Here is a 19660-nt window from a genome sequence, read left to right as displayed (position 1 = left end):
GGCCTAACGTTACGTCGATACGTGTTTAATATGAAGCTTGCCAGGGCTGTAATGTGATGCTACATGGCCTAGCCGCTAACTAGCATCTAGAATACTAGATCTAGATCTGTACAGTCTAGGTTACAGTCTGTCTAGACCAAAATAAATCTAAATCGGATGTCTGGACCTAGATCGATCTAGACTAGGTCTAGTTTTTATATCGTTTATTCTATGCTGGCTACGTAGCAGGCTACACGAGTCTACCGCCTCAGGCTATACATGCACGATGCTCACAGAAAAAACAAAAATAGCCTAACGTTAGAACTGCAGAAGGTTTAAGCCCTACACGAGCCAGGACTCTTTGATTAGAAAAAAAAAAAATACATCTAGAACCGGTGTAGAATGAAGTGACATCCGCTCTCTGACTCTAGGCCTATTCCTTCTGGATTGAACCTAAGTTTAATGTCATGTAAATTTGTAATGTAACTTTTTTTTTAGTTGTAAGTTATGTAGCATGCAGCATGGGATCATGCATGCATTTTACGCAACCCAGTCTCACTAGGGTCTAGATACTGTCTAGATCCGATAAGAATTAAAATACAACTTATTCTTAACTGTCTCTATTTTGTCCATTTACCGTGGGTACCTATTTTTCACATGGACCCTAATCTATTGTCAACTATGTAATTTTAAGACAGTCAGTATGGTATGGAGTAGATAATTGAACATTGACACTTCACTAGACTTAGGTCTAGGATTCTAAAAAGTGGTTAAGTTTTAGACTTCTTTTACTACAGGCCTGCCCTAGAGTAGGCCTATTCAAGTCCTACACTAGATCTTTCTTTAGGCTTTCGGAATACGGACCCTGAAAGTTCTGATTAACGTTAAGTCTAACATTAGAAAAGAGACGCAAGACTCAAACGTTACTGTCTAGACAAGTCTAAAATAGGCCTAGGCCTACTTAGACTTAGATCTAAGGGAGGGTGTAACATGTTACATAACCTGACGTTTATCCGATACATATAATACAACACAAATAGAGTCTAGATCTATTGCCTTTCGACGAAACTTTCGGATTCGGAGCCTGAGGAATTTTGACAAGGGTCTAGGCATAACAAAGTTACTTCACAACAAGTTAATATTGAAATAGTACGGATAATGTTCATCATTGAGGTAGAATATGAAAGAATAAAGCTGATCGTTTATCACACGAAGCGAAGTAAACACAAATGTATGCATTTGTGTTTACCTCGCTTCGTGTGACAAACATGCATTTGTGTTTACTTCGCTTCGTGTGACAAACAATCAGCTTTATTCTTTCAATATTGAAATAGTTTTGAATAACTTACTCATTATCTGCAGATAAATTTTTCTTGAGGGCTAGGCTCACGAGTAATTTTCCCCACGACAACATTTTGTTTTATTCCAAGTACACACTCCCACTGTATGCTGACTAGCCGGGCCCTGTGCTGACTGCTGCACAGCATCAGTGCAGCTAGCTGCAAGCTGTCAGTGTTGTGTTGTATTGTTTAATGTGCACTCGGTTAGTCTTAATCACACACTGTGTTTTATATTAGGATCACGATCTCATCAAAATATTTACTAATCAGTATTGTTTCGGTTAGATATTTTGAACATTATGTCTTATTATTGAGTAAGTATATCTAAAGAAAGTAATTTACGTTCAAATTACAGAACAACCGGCAAAGTATTCACATATATAAATAACAGTGTCTGGTAATTAAGACTAGCTTTGTAGATACTGCGTTTTTCCTTGGGGAAATATTCATCATGTAGATACTGCGTTTTTCCTTGGGGAAAGTGCAAGTTAAGTGTAGATACTGCGTTTGGCAGTTACGGAAAAGTGGCTTTCTAAACATTTTTTCAAAAATCTGAATATGTCATATGAAGAAGGACTGCCCACTGACTATATTTATGCAAAAAAGTGAAAATCGCCAAAAATGTTAGATACTGCGTTTTTCCTTGGGGGGGCAGTTGTATGCCTTTAGTATTTCATATAAGTAGTTTCTAATCGTTTTGCAAAAAGTTAAAATCTTAATCCCCATCTGAACGAAAACTATACCCTCCCTATAAGCTTTTCTGCAATATTTATTCAACTAATATAATTCATACAAAATCGTATCTACCACAATGTATGTTAGATATATTAAACTACTCTTATGGCAATGTTGATTGCGTTTAATAAATTGTAGAATTTCAGAAAACCCCAAAATATATCGCTGTGATAACCAACCAGAATCCGTCTGCCCTGGCCAGAATTCGGATGGGCGCTATATGCGCGTTTGATGTCAATGGGCATATAGGGCCACTGAAAATGCGGCACAGCATACCTTGTTGGCGTAAGGTTCGTAAAGGGGATGTAGCGGTGCACGCTGATGGCAGAATTCTGGCAAGTCGGCACTTGCATTCAATCCCTGTTTGTAGTCATTGCTTCAGCATGTACGAAGGTTTCGTTTTTCTTTTGCATTTTTGCCGATACCATCACACTCTAAGCTTGCGGTAAGCGAAAAAATTTGCAACAGAACAGCATATTTCTTGATTTTTTGCTATTTTTCGGTGACCCTAATTTACATTAACACTGGACTTAAGCACCGCATGCTTTGGAAAAATGGCGCCAATTTTGTATTTTTTATTGCAAAATTTGGTATTTTTGATGGATTTTTGAAGGTGTCTAAATGACTTTATTGTTGTGAATGACAATGCCATTGTGTGAAGTGATGTGAAATGCATGCATGTGTTGTGACAATAGAATTTGCTGGCTTGTAATAAGTGATGTGAACGGATTCTGGCAGGTGGTCGAATAGCGGTCGGCTTACTATTACATGTATTACTGCACAATGATTCTGTGGGGACAGATTTTGGCCATGGAGTCAAAGTCAAGAGAAAATGTTCAAATGTCATATTTTTTCCCCATATTTTGAAAATTGCTCAAAGTATTGTCATGAAAATGGATGTTACCAATTAGTGAATATTTGAAGAATTGTGTGTCATGGGATCAAAGGGCAAGGGTCAAAGGTCGAATGAAATTGCTTGAATTCTCAAATACATGTACTTGCTCTGTTAAACAATCTAGCCATCCTTCCAAATGAAATTTAGTTCAAGGGAAGTAAACACTCAAGACATTGTGTGACAAACATGTCATTTATTTTTTTTTCCCCCAATTATGAATGTGAACCTATCATCTCGCATTGTCAAGACATACTGTAGACCTAAAGTGTATTAGGAGAATCATATTTATGTGATTTTTAATGTGATTTATGTTGTTCTGCAGGAAAACCAGAATACCTCTGGACTGTTGCCACCTAAAAGTGATGAGGAAGACTAGTATACCGACCTATTCGAGCTTCCCGGCCTATCTCCCCCAAGATCTCTACAGTCCCACCCCATAGGGCCTCCACCAACTGCGCCTAATGGCAAGGAGGAGGGCCACTGCACTTGTGGCAGCCAGTAATGATGGAAAATCGTTACCGAGAAGTGTATTTGTGACCCTACATCACAAAAGCAACAAAAAGTTGCCAGACATGGAATTTTTAGTTGAGGGCAGATTCTGATCAAAGAGCAGACTCTAAGCTTGAAGTTGATGTAATATGTAGAGTCATTATACAAATGGACTTTCCTAACATATTTGATAGATAATGGAAAGAAAGTACAGTGTACGCACTCTAGAAAAGTGCTTACTGAGGAAAGAGGCGGTAAAGTTTAAAGGTGCATGGTCCCGGTGTTTTAGTCAAATGCGTACGCGGGCGCACGGCCCAGGTTTCCTATAGAGACCTACACGTGTACGCTATCGACTCCTCTTTAGCGCTTACGCTTTGGCCCACTTCCCCGAGTCCGAAGAAGTCCGATTCACTGTAGGCAGTGGTCGGATCACAGTTCGGCTCATGATTCGGCTGAGGGGGACGACAGCTTTAGCAAACTTCTTTTGTGATGTCATAATAACAGGCTCATATGCACGCACCCTGGCATTACTACAGACTGCGCGATGCGCAGAGAAGACAACGAAGGCAACGTTACTTAGCAACACCTACGCACTTTACTCTTGAGGACAGCTCAACTTCGGTAATCTTCGTATCAATGCTAACGGTGAACGGCAGTATCATCAACAGCGCCCTCTACACTACCGGGACTATGCCCCTTTAAGGTCTATTCAAGTGCTTTAATTAATCTCGCCAAGCTGCGTGCTGTGCATTGAATGGGACAATGTACAAATGATGCACAGGTCTGAGTGCATTAGTCGGAATTGTGTGCATAAGATAATTAGGGGAAAAATTGTCATTAATAGGTATTGATAAGATGAATTTCATTCATTCATTTTACAACAAAAACCATACCAGATTCTACAAATTTAACCATCAAAATTGATTCTATACCGCTTGAGCAAAAGGATTCCACTAAATTTCTCGCGTTTATTTGGATAGGAATCTTAATTGGAAAATACACATTCAAAAGTTTGTTTCTTCAATATCTGGAGTCATCGGTATTCTCTAAAAACTTAAAGATTATCTCCCACCTCACACAGTTTTTCTTCTTTATAATTCACTTGTACTTCCACATATTTCCTATTGTAATATAGTCTGGGGGAATAGCTCTAAATTGAACACTAATATGATTTTACATTTACAAAAGAAAACCTGTCATATCTGTACGGGTTCCCACTATCTTGCCAACACGGATACTCTATTTTTTTACAAAAGAAATGTACATAAATATCCAACCTGAATGTCTGACAATTTTCATGTTACTAATCCAAGAATTTCCATAAATCACGATCAATAAATCGCTGCGGGCCAGATGTATCGAATCCCCCTACCGGATCACATCAAACAGTCAAAATTGGTCAGAACATTTAAGACAAAGCTTAAGAATTACCTAATTCCATCTTATAATCATCAAATAACTTTAATTGAATCTCCAAAACACACTGAAGGCCTTGCCACTTTCATGCACTCACCACTCTGCACATGCAATCCACCTCGCAAGAGTGTACCAAGAGTGTGTACAATACATGTACAATTGTACGTACCATGGACCTACTATACATGGACTAGAAACGAAGGTCTTTCTTTGATCCCATCAACACCGCCGCCACCCGATTATGTGCATCTTAAGGAGTACATTCAGGTGCTTGGATAATGACGATTGTGCAATCGTGCATCGTCACTGACAAAAGAACCAATTCCCTCATTGCGGTTTTATTTTGCTGAGGTACCTTTTCAGACTCAACTGCCTTTGAATAAACACCGATGAAAGGGAGCAGCAAACCCGAAAACATGACAGTTTTCCTGCCACAAAATTTAAAAGTACTGAAGTGGACACTTGTGGACAAGAATGTAACATGGCTTAATGATAGGGCATACATGTCATCTACGGTTACTGTCCATGTTTACTCTGGAACAATGTGCGAAAAATGGGGAAATTAGATTACAAATCACAACCAATCTGTCAAAATAATTGATTTCTCTTGTAAAGTACGCGCATTTCGCAAATGGAATTACCTGAGCGATAATTTCCCAATGCACACTACAACTGCACATGCCTTTTTATTGATTTAAGGGAAGATTGCGCATGTAGTTTTTAGATTTCTCAATGCGTCGTCTTGTTTTTATCCAGACTAGTTGTCGGCGGTGATGATAAGATCAAAGCAGGAAAGCACGCTTAAAATGGTTTTGTGACGCTTTTGACAAAAACAGGTGCATGAATTCATTAACGAGCGATGAATGTCCATTTGTAGTAGGTCCATGTACGTACATACTACTTCGAACCAAAAGAAAGAAAATTAGTACTGTATGGTTGATTTAGTACTATGGCACACTTAAGTACTATGGGACTACAGGCAATCTGTGAATTTTTGCTCCCAATTTCCACAAATCAAAATGGAGGATTCACCAAATGAGGCTCCCTTGTCACATTCCTTGTGTGTGCTGTGCCAACCACATTTCTTGCTGAATTGTATTAAGAATTTGCATGACAGTGTGCTTTAGAGACAGCAATGTTACCATGCTTTGGGAAAACATTCTGTTTTTCAGATCTCTATGATATGTAACTTTTATGACTTTTTGTTGTCCTTGACATGTAATGAGCAAAGTTGTAGAGAAAATGCCTAGCTTTGCTTTGATTTAGATTATATGACAAATCTATGATTGTTTTTCTTTAAAATGACCAGTAGCTACAAATATTGTAGAGACATTTCTTCTGCGCACAAAAACAGTGACTGAAACTCACAATTTACTCGCAAATCCAGTAGGGAACACTGCTTGATAGTCAATCACCACATAAAATGCAAACTACATGTACATGTGACAGGAATGGAATCACGAAAAACGCTTTCATTGTAATGTGGCATATTGGTGATTTGTCGATCGGCTTGGACAGTTTTGTGCGTTTGAGCAGAATATGCGAACTTGGCGCGCTTTTGACTGAGTTTGGGGTTGCCAATGTGGCACATAAAGAGTTAGATTCCAGACAAATAGCATACCAGATGTCTAATCACCATAGTGAATTTTTTTTTTTCTTTGGGGGAATTGGAGTTGCATTTCCATGACATGATGATAAATATTCCTACTAATTCATGCTTAAGAACTTTCTAAAATCATGTGCCTTCACTGTCCAAGTTTCACTCTAGGAAGAAAATGTTTGTCACGTCTGCTGGCTGTGTTCTGGTATTTGGTGTCTACAGCATGTAAAAGTTGTTGGAGGGTTGAGATGTCAATGATTTTGCACAAAGTGTCATGACTACCACAAGGAAATGTCAATTATATGTCATAGACAGTATACAGTAGTTGACGGCCAAAGGTTCAGACACACACAGGCACTTGGTAAACCAGTTCACCTGTGTAGAATTTTTGCATGCTTTCTTGTGTTCTGCTTCCTTGCTCTGCTTCCTTGTTCATTGTGATTTGTTATAAATTTTGAAAAACATTCTTATTCCTCATCCCAATCACTACAAATTCTGAAACTCTGTACCCAGTATAACCAATTTATAGTTTTCCAAACTTCAAAGTTGAAAATCGTCCAGAGGTCTCCTTCAAGATATACATTCTTTTTGGTCACATATGTTTTTGGAAGTGAATAGTTTGAGCACAAAATGTGTTACCTCCATTTTTATCAATTTGAGATATTTGCAAATAATGCAAAAAAAAACAAACAAAAACCTAAAACAAAACAAAACAAGGAAAATAATATTAATGTATGGGACTTCTTTTATCATAACTTTGGAAATATTTCTTCTTTTGTAACAAGTGACAAATCAGTGGAAAGATCATTTCTCTCGATCTGATGATGGATTTACTTTAAAATAAGTTTAATTAAACACTCCAAATCTTGAGAATAGGACTACCCAAATACATGCTGAAAGGCTGGGGATGTAGGCCTGTCAACAGAGAAGCTATCTTTGATTTGATATACAGTGGAGATTGGACATACCAATCCTGACCATATGCAAACATTGTGAGTGAAAATTAGTGGAAATATTTTATTTTTGTTGTTAAGTATGTTTGTGCCTTCTGGGAGTGCACGCACATTTTTGATCATGTTTTATGCCTTTTCTTGTCTTTTTATTATGACTTTTTTAATGCCTCCGCCACAAAGTGTTGCCGGAGGCATTATGTTTCTGTCCGTAATCAATTTTGTGGACAGCGTAACAAAAAAAAAAAAAAAAAAAAAAAAAACGTTTGAGGCATCCTAATGAAACCTGGCTTGTATATGTATGAGTGGGCGAAGTTGTGCCTATCAACTTTTGGCACACATGCTCGAGGTCAAAGGTCAAGGTCAAATGCACAAAATTTATTTTATAAATGCACAAAATTTATATTATATTCCTCCATATATAATTATGCAATGCCTGAAGGTATTTTCCTGAAACTTAGTCTATACATGAACTACCAAATAAAGATTCTCCAGAGAGAGTTTTGGGTAATATTTTGGGTGGTGAGGTTAAAGGGCAAGTGAAAATGTTAAAATTTCACTTTTTTTTTTTCCATATCTCACGAATGGTTAAAGTGATCTTCATGGAACTTAATACATATGCATGCATTGACTGGCAGTGATTATCTAGGGAATGTAGGCGTCATGGGCCAAGTCAGGGTCAAAGATCATGGTCAAAATTTAACTTTTTTTCCTCTTATCTATGTAATGCCTGCAGGATTTTTCTTGAAACTTAATGTATGCATGTATTACCCAATAGAAATTCTCTTGGAAGTTTCTTTCCATAAGGGCAAAAGGTCAAAGGTCAAGTGATAGTGCTAAATTTCACTTCTTCCTTAAACTTATGAAAGGGAAAAAAGTCAAGTAAAAATCCTCAAATCCCCAAATACCTGCCCTCTTAGACAATATAGCCATTCATCCAATTGAACCTAGTTCAAGGAAAATGGACAATCAACACATTTGTCACAAACCTGTCATTTTAATATGCCAATTTTGTGAAACTGTCATCACACATTGTCAAGATATTGTACATTAGACCTATGAGAACCATGCATTATGGCGGAGGCATACCAGTTGCCATAGTGACATTTCTAGTTTTAATATGAATTACGGAATGCATGAGTATGGGTCAAAAATGGATGCCTGGCATTGACCCATCCAGCATATATTTATTTGATATATTTATATGTATTTGTATAAAAATGGTATTAAAGCAAAGATTTATTATTTCAAAGTAATGCTGGCATTTTTTAGCAAGCACTCGTGCTAGAATGGTGAGCATGCTGACCGTGAATAATTTTTCCAAATATCAGTTCTGTCTTTCTGATAGTACACTGTAGTTGTGACTCATGGTAAGCTATATCATTACTGAGGACATGCATCCAACTTTAGTATTAAAACATGATAGTCCTTCATCATAGATGTGCATAATGTTTTCATGTTTTCCCCTTGAAACTGAGAAAGTGTGAAAGTGTCTCTGTGAGGACAAAATACTGTCAGACCTCTCTTATCCGGCAACCTTTATCCGAATCTGTTATCTGGATGCGATTTCGCCGTGTGTTTGTGTTGCTCTGTTTGTTTGTTTGTTAGTTTATTTGAATCTAATGATTACGCGAAGAGAGGGATTTCAAATTCAAACAAAATTCGTACACAAACTGACATGAATTACATATCATTCCTGGCAACATATTAAACATACATAAAATTTCCATCTAAAATAACATGCTTTCAGACATTTTCAATACACGTACTCCCAGATTTTGCGCTGATATGAAAGAAGAGTTTCATTGTACGCTGCCTGCAATAGGTTACATGAAGCTACCGTTGCGTAGGCAGCTGCGTGTACATGTATTAAAGGGAAGGTAAACCCAAAGAACAATGTGGATTGAGTGAAAGCAGCAACATTAGTAGAACACATCAGTGAAAGTTTGAGGAAAATCGGACAATCGATGCAAAAGTTATGAATTTTTAAAGTTTTGATGTTGGAACCGCTGGATGAGGAGACTACTAGAGGATATGACGTATGAGTGGACAACAATACAAAGAAAATATAAAGGAAATTCAACAAAAATTCACTTTTCTAGAATTATGAAAAAACAATGGACCAACCGCTTTCAGAAAGCAGGGGGAATAATTGCTACCCCTAACATATATCAATATCAAGTTGATGGAATTTGTAATTTTCATGAAAAATGGATTTTTGCAGAATTTTCTTTATATTTTCTTGGTATTGTTGTCCACTCATACGTCATAACCTCTAGTAGTCTCCTCATCCAGCGGTTCCAACATCAAAACTTTAAAAATTCATAACTTTTGCATCGATTGTCCGATTTTCTTCAAACTTTCACTGTTGTGTTCTACTAATGTTGCTGCTTTCACTCAATCCACATTGTTCTTGGGGTTTATCTTCCCTTTAAACATCTAGTCTCCCATATTATTCCGACATGTCAGGATAGGAGAGGTCTGACTATAGATGAACCCATATCAGTAGAGAAGATTAGCGCATGGAATGTCACTTAACCCTTTCTCTGCCAATGAGTCTAATGTGCACAAATTTCACACATATTCCTATGGACTGGAAAGAAGTGTGATATGCAGAGAGTTAAAACAAGACTCCATGGAATTTTTTCCTGAAAAAAAAGAAGAAACAAAACAAATACAATGTAGAAAACCAATAAACACAAGTACGATTTGGTTTGCATTGAATGATGATTTCTATTCCTCGTTTAGGACAGATCTTATACAAAAAAAAAACAATAGCAAACAAGCAAAAAATGGTAGCATCGCCCCCAAGCAAATAATTATTATCACAGGGAACTTTTTTTGAAGACGTCTGTTATAATACCCCATTATGTGGAAGTTATTTCAGGTCCCGACTCATCTATTATTTTGTGTGTATACCGTGGTAAAGCGAGGAATCTATGCTTATAATCTTCTAGACAGCGTGATTGTCATGATCTTTTACTAAATCCTCTTGTCGTTATGGCGAGGTTTTCCTGAAGTAGCACACTTAACTGTATGTGAACTAAACTGAATGACGTTCTACCAACCAGCTGCTTATCACCAATCATCACTCTTGAATTAATGCAAGAGGAATAATAATGCGTTACTTGTGAACGTGGCATGCAAATGCATGTACAGAAAATCTTTGAAATGTATTACATGAAACCAGAATGTAGGCCTAATTACCTCCGCCAAGGGAGGAGGTTATGTTTTCGTTTTGTTATTTGATGATTATAATAATAGATATACGTAGATCCTATAGAGAAATGTAGGAATGTACACGTATATCCAACAGGTCTGAAAAATAGTGGTGTAACAGTCCCTGCACTCTTTGAAATCGTCGTATATTTGGAATAGCGCCCTCGCCGGTAGCATAATACAAGTTGGCTTCGATGAATAAAGCAAAAATTAGAAGTCGAAGAAAGACATAGAAATTTACAAATTCCCATGTTTTCACACTATATCAGTGTAACCACAATGTCACCACATAATTGATTATATGCAAATGTAGATATTACCTTACAAGCCTTATATCAAACTGTATAGACAGATCTCCACTAAGATTTATCTCTTTTAACATAAAATCCATAAGAAAAAGTGATATCCATCCATCAAATTATTTTAACTTGGTTTCATAGTAATACTGACTGACAGTCAAACAAACAAACAAACAAAAAACAAACAAACAAACAACGATCACTGTTGAAACTACACTCCGTAATCAATCGATCAATCAATCAATCAATCAATCAATCAATCAATCGATCGATCAACCAACCCACCCACCAACCAGAGTGGATAATATTATGATAAGCCTAATCCCTCCAATTTTATTGCAGTGCCATGACTAACTGAATGTATTCTTCTGATGACATCTATCTTGCAGCTACATATTTAGTAATACAATGAACAACTTTGTACTCGGCCAAAAACAAAGCCTTGAACACAAAGACTTTGAACACAGACCAGAGGAAGAATTGGAATATACCCGGAAGTGTTCGTTTTTTGTTTTTTGTTTGTTTGTTTGTTTTTGTTTTTGTTTTTTGCTGCGTGCGAATCCAGGATGATTATTCAATCATTATCTAACAATAAAAACAAAAACTAATAAATATCCATCGTGCATAAAAAACAAACAAATAGTACAGACACTGATTCACCATCGAGGGTACTGCCCTTGTATAAAACCGCAGCGAACCTGGGAATTATGCAACTCAATGTCGTGGAAAAACAACGAAACAAAAAGAGTGCTCATAGTATTCTATGACTTCGTCTTCTTGTTTCGATATGACTCAGCTGTGTTCAAACAGTATCGTACACGAGACGTACAAACGTTTGTTTTGCCAGTTTTGCCAGTTTTGCCATTGATAAATGAAGTAATACAGTTTGTATCATACTTCCAGGAATACTGTTATACGTTACACTGTATTATAGAATGCAACATGTAACAAAAAATATTTTGATCATTAACAGCAATTCTGTGTTTCCTCTATCATGTCTATTATAGATAATAATCAATTGCAGTCGGTTATTCATTCCATATCCGTTTTTCAAGTGCAGTCTACTCCACTCTTCCATAGGGTATTTGTCATTACGGACTCCAGGGCCCCCGGCCATTTCATAAAAAAGTTGATATGATAGCAACTCTTGCTTGAATGGTACTTGTCATGGTCATGACAAGAATCCAGCTTCTTGATTGGCTGTTGCTATTGGAAGTTGCAATTCCAGCAAGAGTTGCTATTTTACACGACCAGCACCAAGCAGCGTCGTTGCATAACTCTCTTATTACCATTGGCACACTGATATGATTGCAACATATTATTACGTCAGTGCCGTTGTTTCAGCCATGGACCTAATACACATGGACATTCATCGTATAATCGGTAATAATTCATGCACCCGTACATCTCAAAAGTGCCACAAAGACATTTATAGCAGGGGCGGATCCAGGAATTCCGTAAAGAAGGGGCGCGTTTACAAAATTAAGGGGGGGGGGCGCACGCACCCCTCCCCCCATTATTTTCTTTTTATTTCTTTTGTTTCAACAAAAAATAAAGGGGGGGGGGGGGCGTGCGCCGGTTGCGGTCCTCCCTGGATCCGCCACTGTATAGCATGATTCACTGCTTTGATCTCATGATCGTCATCGCCAGTAAGCCGGGAGAAGCACAAGACGGAGATTCGAGAAATTTAAAACTATATGCGCAGAAGAAGATAACTCACCAAAATCAAGTAAAGTGAATGTACAGTTGTGGTGTATGTCAGGAAATAATACCTCAAACTTCGCTTGAGAGAAGCAGGCAGTTTTTAAAAGAAAGCTAACATTTTGGCAGAATGATTATCATTTGTGATGTCAATATTTCACTTTTTTCCAGCTTATTCCAGAGCAAAAAGGGACGGTAATGGTATAGAGAATAGATATATCTTGCCATTTTAGGCAAGGTCTTATGCGTGTGCGAAAAGTTGCGAATCAGCAATTACCCATCTTTTGACACAAAATGTGTTATGATCTCAGGTTTGCTGCTCCTCATTATCTGTATTTATTCAAAGACATTTCCGTCTGAAAAGGGCACATCACCGAAACCAGACTGAAATGAGGGAAACGATTCTTTTGTTAGTGACGATACATGATCACACAATCGTTATTGTCCGGACACCTGAATGCACTCATTAAGATGCATAGTGAACAGTCTAAAATGTGTATCAGGTTTATGGTTTAGCAAGGGGAAATTGATACAAACGTATTACTATCCAATATCAAAACCACCATCTACTAATCGCCACAGCTTTATTTTGATGCAACATTTGGTAGTAGAACTGACATAATTAAGCACACCAGATATAAGAATATCAGAGGTTACAAAAAATACATCCGCAAGAACTACTTGTATTAGGTCCAAAACACTCTCAATATCAAAGGTGGCGCCAATGAAATTCTTTGAAGATGATGTTGGTGAGGAAATTCACATACATTATTTTGAGCGATGCTGAAGTACCGATATCGAATAATTCAATATGACAGATTTATCATAACTCGGATTCAATACAAGAATGACACTGAATTCCGACTTTACTGACAGTGCTATATAAGCATCTCACAAAGTGGATTTGGTGCTAAAGATATCCAGTCATTGTTATAATAATTTAAGCTTTTTTGTATTACTGTTATCTAAAGTCTTGTAAATACTTTACGTGTCATTTTTATAAAAAAGTTTTGTCCCCTAAATTACATTTCTGTCGTGCTATATTGTGTTGTCCTCTGCCAAACGACCAACACTCAAAAGTTAAAGTTGTTTATCTGTGTATAAGTGTTCTGGTCTTTCCGTTGAAGACAAGGGAGGATTGTAAAAAAAAAAAAACAAAACAAAACAATATCACCTATAAAGATGCCTGTGTCAAGTGAATTTCTTATCGATAACGGTCTCCTCTACCTGTATACCCTAAGATGATACATATAATTATTATATTCATTTCTGTTGAATATAAACAATAATCTTGCTTACATGTTGATGTCAATTTTTTATTTTGACATGAATTCCTTTGTACAAGAAGAGAAATGAAACACAATAAAGCTGAAACTGAATTTAAAAATCGTTATCATACCATTGTCATCAACATTCTCATTGACATTATTCTATCATGATCTATTGTTATAACTATTTAAAAATGATATATCATGATTATCATTGTCAATATAAAAGAAATAAAATATTCATGATTTCCTCCGCTGATAATAATAATTTCTAAATGCTTAGTTCTAATCAGTCTTACTAAGATATTATTCATTTTCGTGAGATTTTACGATAAAAGAAGAAATCATACAGAAAACTTCCATCACTTGAGGATGATCGGTTATATACAATAATAAATATGATTTGATTTATCATGAAATTGTATTGAATATGGAATCAATAAAAGATTATGGGAAAAAAAATAAAGGAGGTTAAGGCTTCTATACCAACCTCAAGGGATTTTGCTTGCAAGTTGTTGTTGTTGTTGTGTGTGTGTGTGTGTGTTTTTTGTTTTTTTTTTTTTGCTTGTTTTTTTGCCGAGAAAAGTGAAAAAAAAAATCAGGGCGCACTTCATCACCGATCTTCCGTCCAATGATCAGGAAACAAGCAGACAATAAGTGGAACTTTGTGACCACTTGGCCTGAGGAAGTCCACAGGAGTGGACGAAAGCTAACCAGCAAATATTACCCAAGTTTGGTAGAAGCCTTAACCTCTCATTTAACAGGATATGAAGAAAACATTTTGTCATGAATATGATATAATGATAACGATATAAAAACACACACACACACACATAATAATATCATAACAAACCGGTGGTTTCAATTAACCTTAATTCACGACGTATAGAAGGTAAGAAAACCAAACGTAACATTCAATTATTTCACATTGTAAATGATTGACAAATTGCTCTACATCGACGTAAATATTGTCTCTCAGTTGCAATAAAAAAAAAAACAACAACTCGACCGGAGAATGTCATCAATTTGAACAATTCACATTTAATGTTAACATTGTTCTAAGAACAATAAATGCGTCATCACATGTTATGTTTTAATGGATGGGCGAGGCGCATCTTTTATGTATAACATTTATATTGATTGGCCACTAATTCCAACGCGGCGGCTCAAGATTTATTGTTTTGGCCGTGAAGATCGAATCGTGGTTCAAATTTAATAATTCATATCCCTCGGTGAATATTTTCACATGATATATTAAACCGCATTGGAAATTGCGAAGGACGTATCCTTATTATTGATACATGACTTTTATAAGCATTTCAGTGAGAAAATAGTTAAGCATGGCGGGAGTTCCAGCTGAACAAGTAGGTCAAAAGTAGGTAGTCATCTTTATTGAAACATAGTAAGGCATGCTTTCATGCAACGCTGTATCATGCGTAGGATCATGCATTGGTAAAAAAAAAAAAAAAAAAAAAACAACATCAACTTGTGAAGATATTCCTTAAAAGAAAATTAAACACACAACTTTACACACACAACACTCATGCCACGTAATTGATAAAAATCAAATTCTACATTTTCCCAGCACGATAAATTGACAAGGAAGGGTATTAAAGACAGATATTCATGCTCTTAACAATGCTTGAAATTTGAGTGTTTCAGCTCTTTTCCTGTGACCATAATATTGTGTGCAACGCAAAACATGACTGTTAACACCAAGACGATGGATGATAACGATGATGATACAAAATGATATTGCGCTTAATATTTTCTTTACCAGTGTTTCACAAACAATTATTCATAGTAAATCATTTTATTATTATTATTATTATTATATTATTACTGCTACTATTATTATTGTCATTATTATCGCCATCACCATCATCATCATCATCATCATCATCATCATCATCATCATCATCGTCATTCATTCATTCATTCATTCTTTCATTCAGCATTTGCAAGAGACAATAAAAGTTAAAAATCAAGCAACAAAGAAAAAACGAAACTATACAGCGTAATACAAGAGTATGTATACAAGAAATCAGACTTTGACTGATGTGCATCCTTTAGTTTTCTGGTGGGATAAAAGCAATCAAAAACTAATGTGGCCCTTGGGTCTTTTCTACCATATCATTTTTCATATTGTAAACTGACTGTTTTGGGTGCACCAGCTGGGTTGGGGAGGATGGCCTGAGGGCCCAAGTCATTTAGTTGGCTCTTTCCAGACCCGGACTGCCCAACCTGGTGCACGCTTACCACTCCAGTGCATGTTTTGATTTTGAAATATGTATTATGATATTTGTGAATGAAAGCCGAATAAATAATAATAATAATAATAATAATAATAATAATAATAATAATAATAATAATAATAATAATAACCAGGAAATTTCTCAAACGCAAAGAGATAATATCATAATGTCAATTCCTGAAATAATCATGACTTCAGATTGAACATGTATGCCCTTGCGCTGCACCAGAGGAATGACTGAACATAAATCTAAGAATATTGTCGCTATATGGCGCTGACACGCCTCCGCCACTTCGCACATATTATTCCTACATTATTTTAGTCTATACATTCACATCTCTTCAACACGAGACAGCAGGTTTACATAATTAACAGATATTCACAACCTGTACACTAATTTCTATGACAATGCTTCGAGCAATTTTCAACATATAAAAGATAAAGTGAGCTTTAAGCATTTCATTCCGAACTTTAATTCCATGGTACAACTCTTATCCTGCAAAATCGGTCTACAGAATAAACAATTTTGATAAAATGTATAAATGGATGGTAAATCAGCGGAAGGTATCAACTAACTCCATTGTGTTCCACAGGTGGACTCACCTCTGAATGACATGATTTCATTCGCATGAAAAAAAAAAGTAGTGAACGCTCACTTTATGTATTTTATTGAAAATAGAGGGAAATTGTTAAAGGACGCTACCGCCACTAGTCGATTTATGTCGGTAATCAATATTCTATTAATGTTTTTGCTGTCCACCAATGCCAAGCTTGTTTCCGTTACTGGGTGGGCTGGAGAGATTGTTATATGCAAACAAAGAATGAGTCACATGCTTTATCGATGATCTAACCCAACTGCCCACGGAGTAAAAACAAAATGACAGGTAAGTATGACGTCATGTTCTTTCCGGGGTATCCTCGTTTCAGCTCTGCCGCGGTGACGTCATCGCAAAATATTCCTATAGATAGTACGGGATTCACCATGAAGAGATAGATATACCGATGTGAACACATAATGAAGTTTACCCAGGTATTTTGTGAATTGACCACCAACACATACTGATGGTAAAGTCAGAAAGTCAGAAAAAGTCAGAAAAAGCGAGACGGAACAAGATTATGGTATAAATTAGTCGCAGCATGCATTACGCTTTTAAATGCCTCATGAAACCTTATCCATTTTTATTAGGTTTATAGAACCTAGATCTTAAATGCAAGGTATGGAATAGCTAAAATATCTTAAGATGTATCCAGTAGGCCTATAACGTTTACCATCAGCTAAGAGCTGGAGGAGGGGGAGGGAGTCGTTGTGGCTTAGTGGATAAGACTCCCGACTCCCTATTGGAGGACCCGAGTTCGAATCCCGGCTATATAGTGCTTTGCGTCCCTGGACAAGATGTTTTTACCCACCCTACCCACCATGGCCCTCTCGACTCAGGTGAAAAAAATGGTACCTTATAGCAATGTTTGGGTAATAATTATGGCAAGGCCCTCTGGTAGAGCAGTGGCAAACACTGAAGAGGCTACCCTGAATAAATAAGACATTATCATTACATCTTAAGCCACAAAGGTAACGTATCTGATTGAAAACAAATATCATGTATGTCGGCGAGCGAAGTGACAAACGGGTGAAAGAAATTTAAGGACAATTGGATTGCACATGATTAAAGGGTGTGTACAGTTCTGGTCGAGGTGAGGATTTAGCTTTTAACATTTTGTTAGATATTCAGTATGAGATGTCAAAGAGCATGCAATTCTAAGGGGTATCAAAAGTTTATTTGATGAAAATCGGTTTTGAAGTGGCCGAGATATCCAAAAACAAGGTTAAACAAAGAGATCCTAATAAAGTTGGGCATGTAGTCTTTTATTATTATCACTTTTTTTGGACATCTCAGCCATTTGAAAACCAATTTTCATCAAATTAATGTTGAATCCTTCTTAAAATATGCTCTTTCATATTTCACAAGAGGTTTCGCATTATCTCACTTAGGAAATAAATGTAAAAAACATGAATCCCCACTTTAATCAGTACTGTACAGCCCCTTTAAAAAAAGGAAGAAATATTTAACATGATTCGTCATCCTTGTCCCATTTTTTTCTAGGCATTTTGTCGTTGACTCTCATTACTGAGGTACAAATGGACGACAATTAATGGATTCCTTGCTTAGTTTAACTTGTTGGTGTGAGAGAACAGAATAAGAAAAAAAAAGGTGCGACACAGTTGACCTCACCAAAAAAAAAAAAAATTACGAAAGAGTCAAGCAAATGGCAGAATGTAAAACTACTGCAGACACAATCCCATGCCTGAAACGAGTTTACTTCTGACCTATGTTTCTAACAAGAAATTGAATAAGTTTGCCCTGAGCTTGTCTCACAGCTTTTATTCACGCAATTGAAATTCCTTTTATCATAATGGGGAATTCTCGACGGTTTTTAGAATTTCACATCATGTAGTACATACACGTGTACATCGATAGTGCCATGTAAATAATATTTAAGTGAAGTTTATTGTGTGTTCCTTGAGCAGATAAACCAACTCTCTGAAAGCTGAAGACAAATACTGAGCAAGGACAATGACATAGGAGACTGGTATTGATATAGGGATGTACCATTGCATAACAACTTCACCTGCGTTGAATTTATGCACGTCTTCTTCTTTTGTTCTGCTACCATATCGGCATCGAATGCAGGGTTTAGGGCAATTACCCTTTGGCAATTACCCTTGCCCTGACCCTAACCCTAATCCAAATCCTGAACCTACACTCCTAACCCTAACCCAAACTCTATACCCTAAACCTAACCCTAATACTAATCTTTACTCTAACCTTATCACTAAAAGTATTTAGCCATTATGGGTAATTGCCCTCCGGGGGTACTGATTGTCCTGATACGAGTCGTGCATTCTAAGGAGCCCGGACTGATTAAATTCATTAAATGTGCTTTAACAACAAAAAATAAAACAACAACAACAACAACAATAACAGAGAAAAAGAATGTTAAAAAACTATGTAATCATAAAACTATCGATTAAGAGGCTTTTAAGAATTCTCCAGCAGAAACGAACTATAGGCTGATGTACAAAGGGCTCAAAAGCAAATATATGAATATCAATTCAACATTGTGAAGTTATGAAGAACATAATTATAGGCCTACCTACCCTATGAAACATTAACAATGATAAGTAAAAATCAAAAAGAAAACGCAGAAATAGGATCGCATCGGTTAAGTCAGCAACTCTGTTACAGCAACTCAACCTGCCCGCCCCTCCTCCCCTCTCTCTCTCTCTCTCTCCCTATCTCTGCATGCCTCCCTCGCACTGCATGACTATTGGAAGGTCCGCATACACAAAGATAGGAAGGACAGTAGGAAACGTTGAATAAGCACAAGGCGATAATTACATCTAATCAGAGATATGATACTTTCACTAGTTCAAGGGATAGAATTATATCACGTGGGAACATGTCGGTCTATTCGCGTTGTGTGATTTATATGTCTGCCTCGGCGAAAAGGAACTTGGG

At 36.7% G+C, this 19660-nt stretch overlaps 1 protein-coding gene across 1 annotated transcript in view; it reads left to right on the top strand.

Annotated features, from left to right (window-relative positions):
• Positions 1-3398, top strand: part of LOC140234909 (uncharacterized) — a 44973-nt gene extending 41575 nt beyond the window's left edge. The window contains exon 8 of the mRNA XM_072314949.1: positions 3272-3398. Within this exon, the coding sequence (XP_072171050.1) occupies positions 3272-3325 (54 nt within the window). The 3' untranslated portion in view covers positions 3326-3398. The remainder of the gene's footprint in view (positions 1-3271) is intronic.
• The last annotated feature ends 16262 nt before the right edge of the window (positions 3399-19660 follow it).

The sequence above is a fragment of the Diadema setosum genome, chromosome 11, assembly GCF_964275005.1.
Source record: "Diadema setosum chromosome 11, eeDiaSeto1, whole genome shotgun sequence".
In the NCBI taxonomy this organism is placed as follows: domain Eukaryota; kingdom Metazoa; phylum Echinodermata; class Echinoidea; order Diadematoida; family Diadematidae; genus Diadema; species Diadema setosum.
Note: the sequence above shows the minus strand (reverse complement) of the source record. Positions and strands in the feature narration are given on the sequence as shown.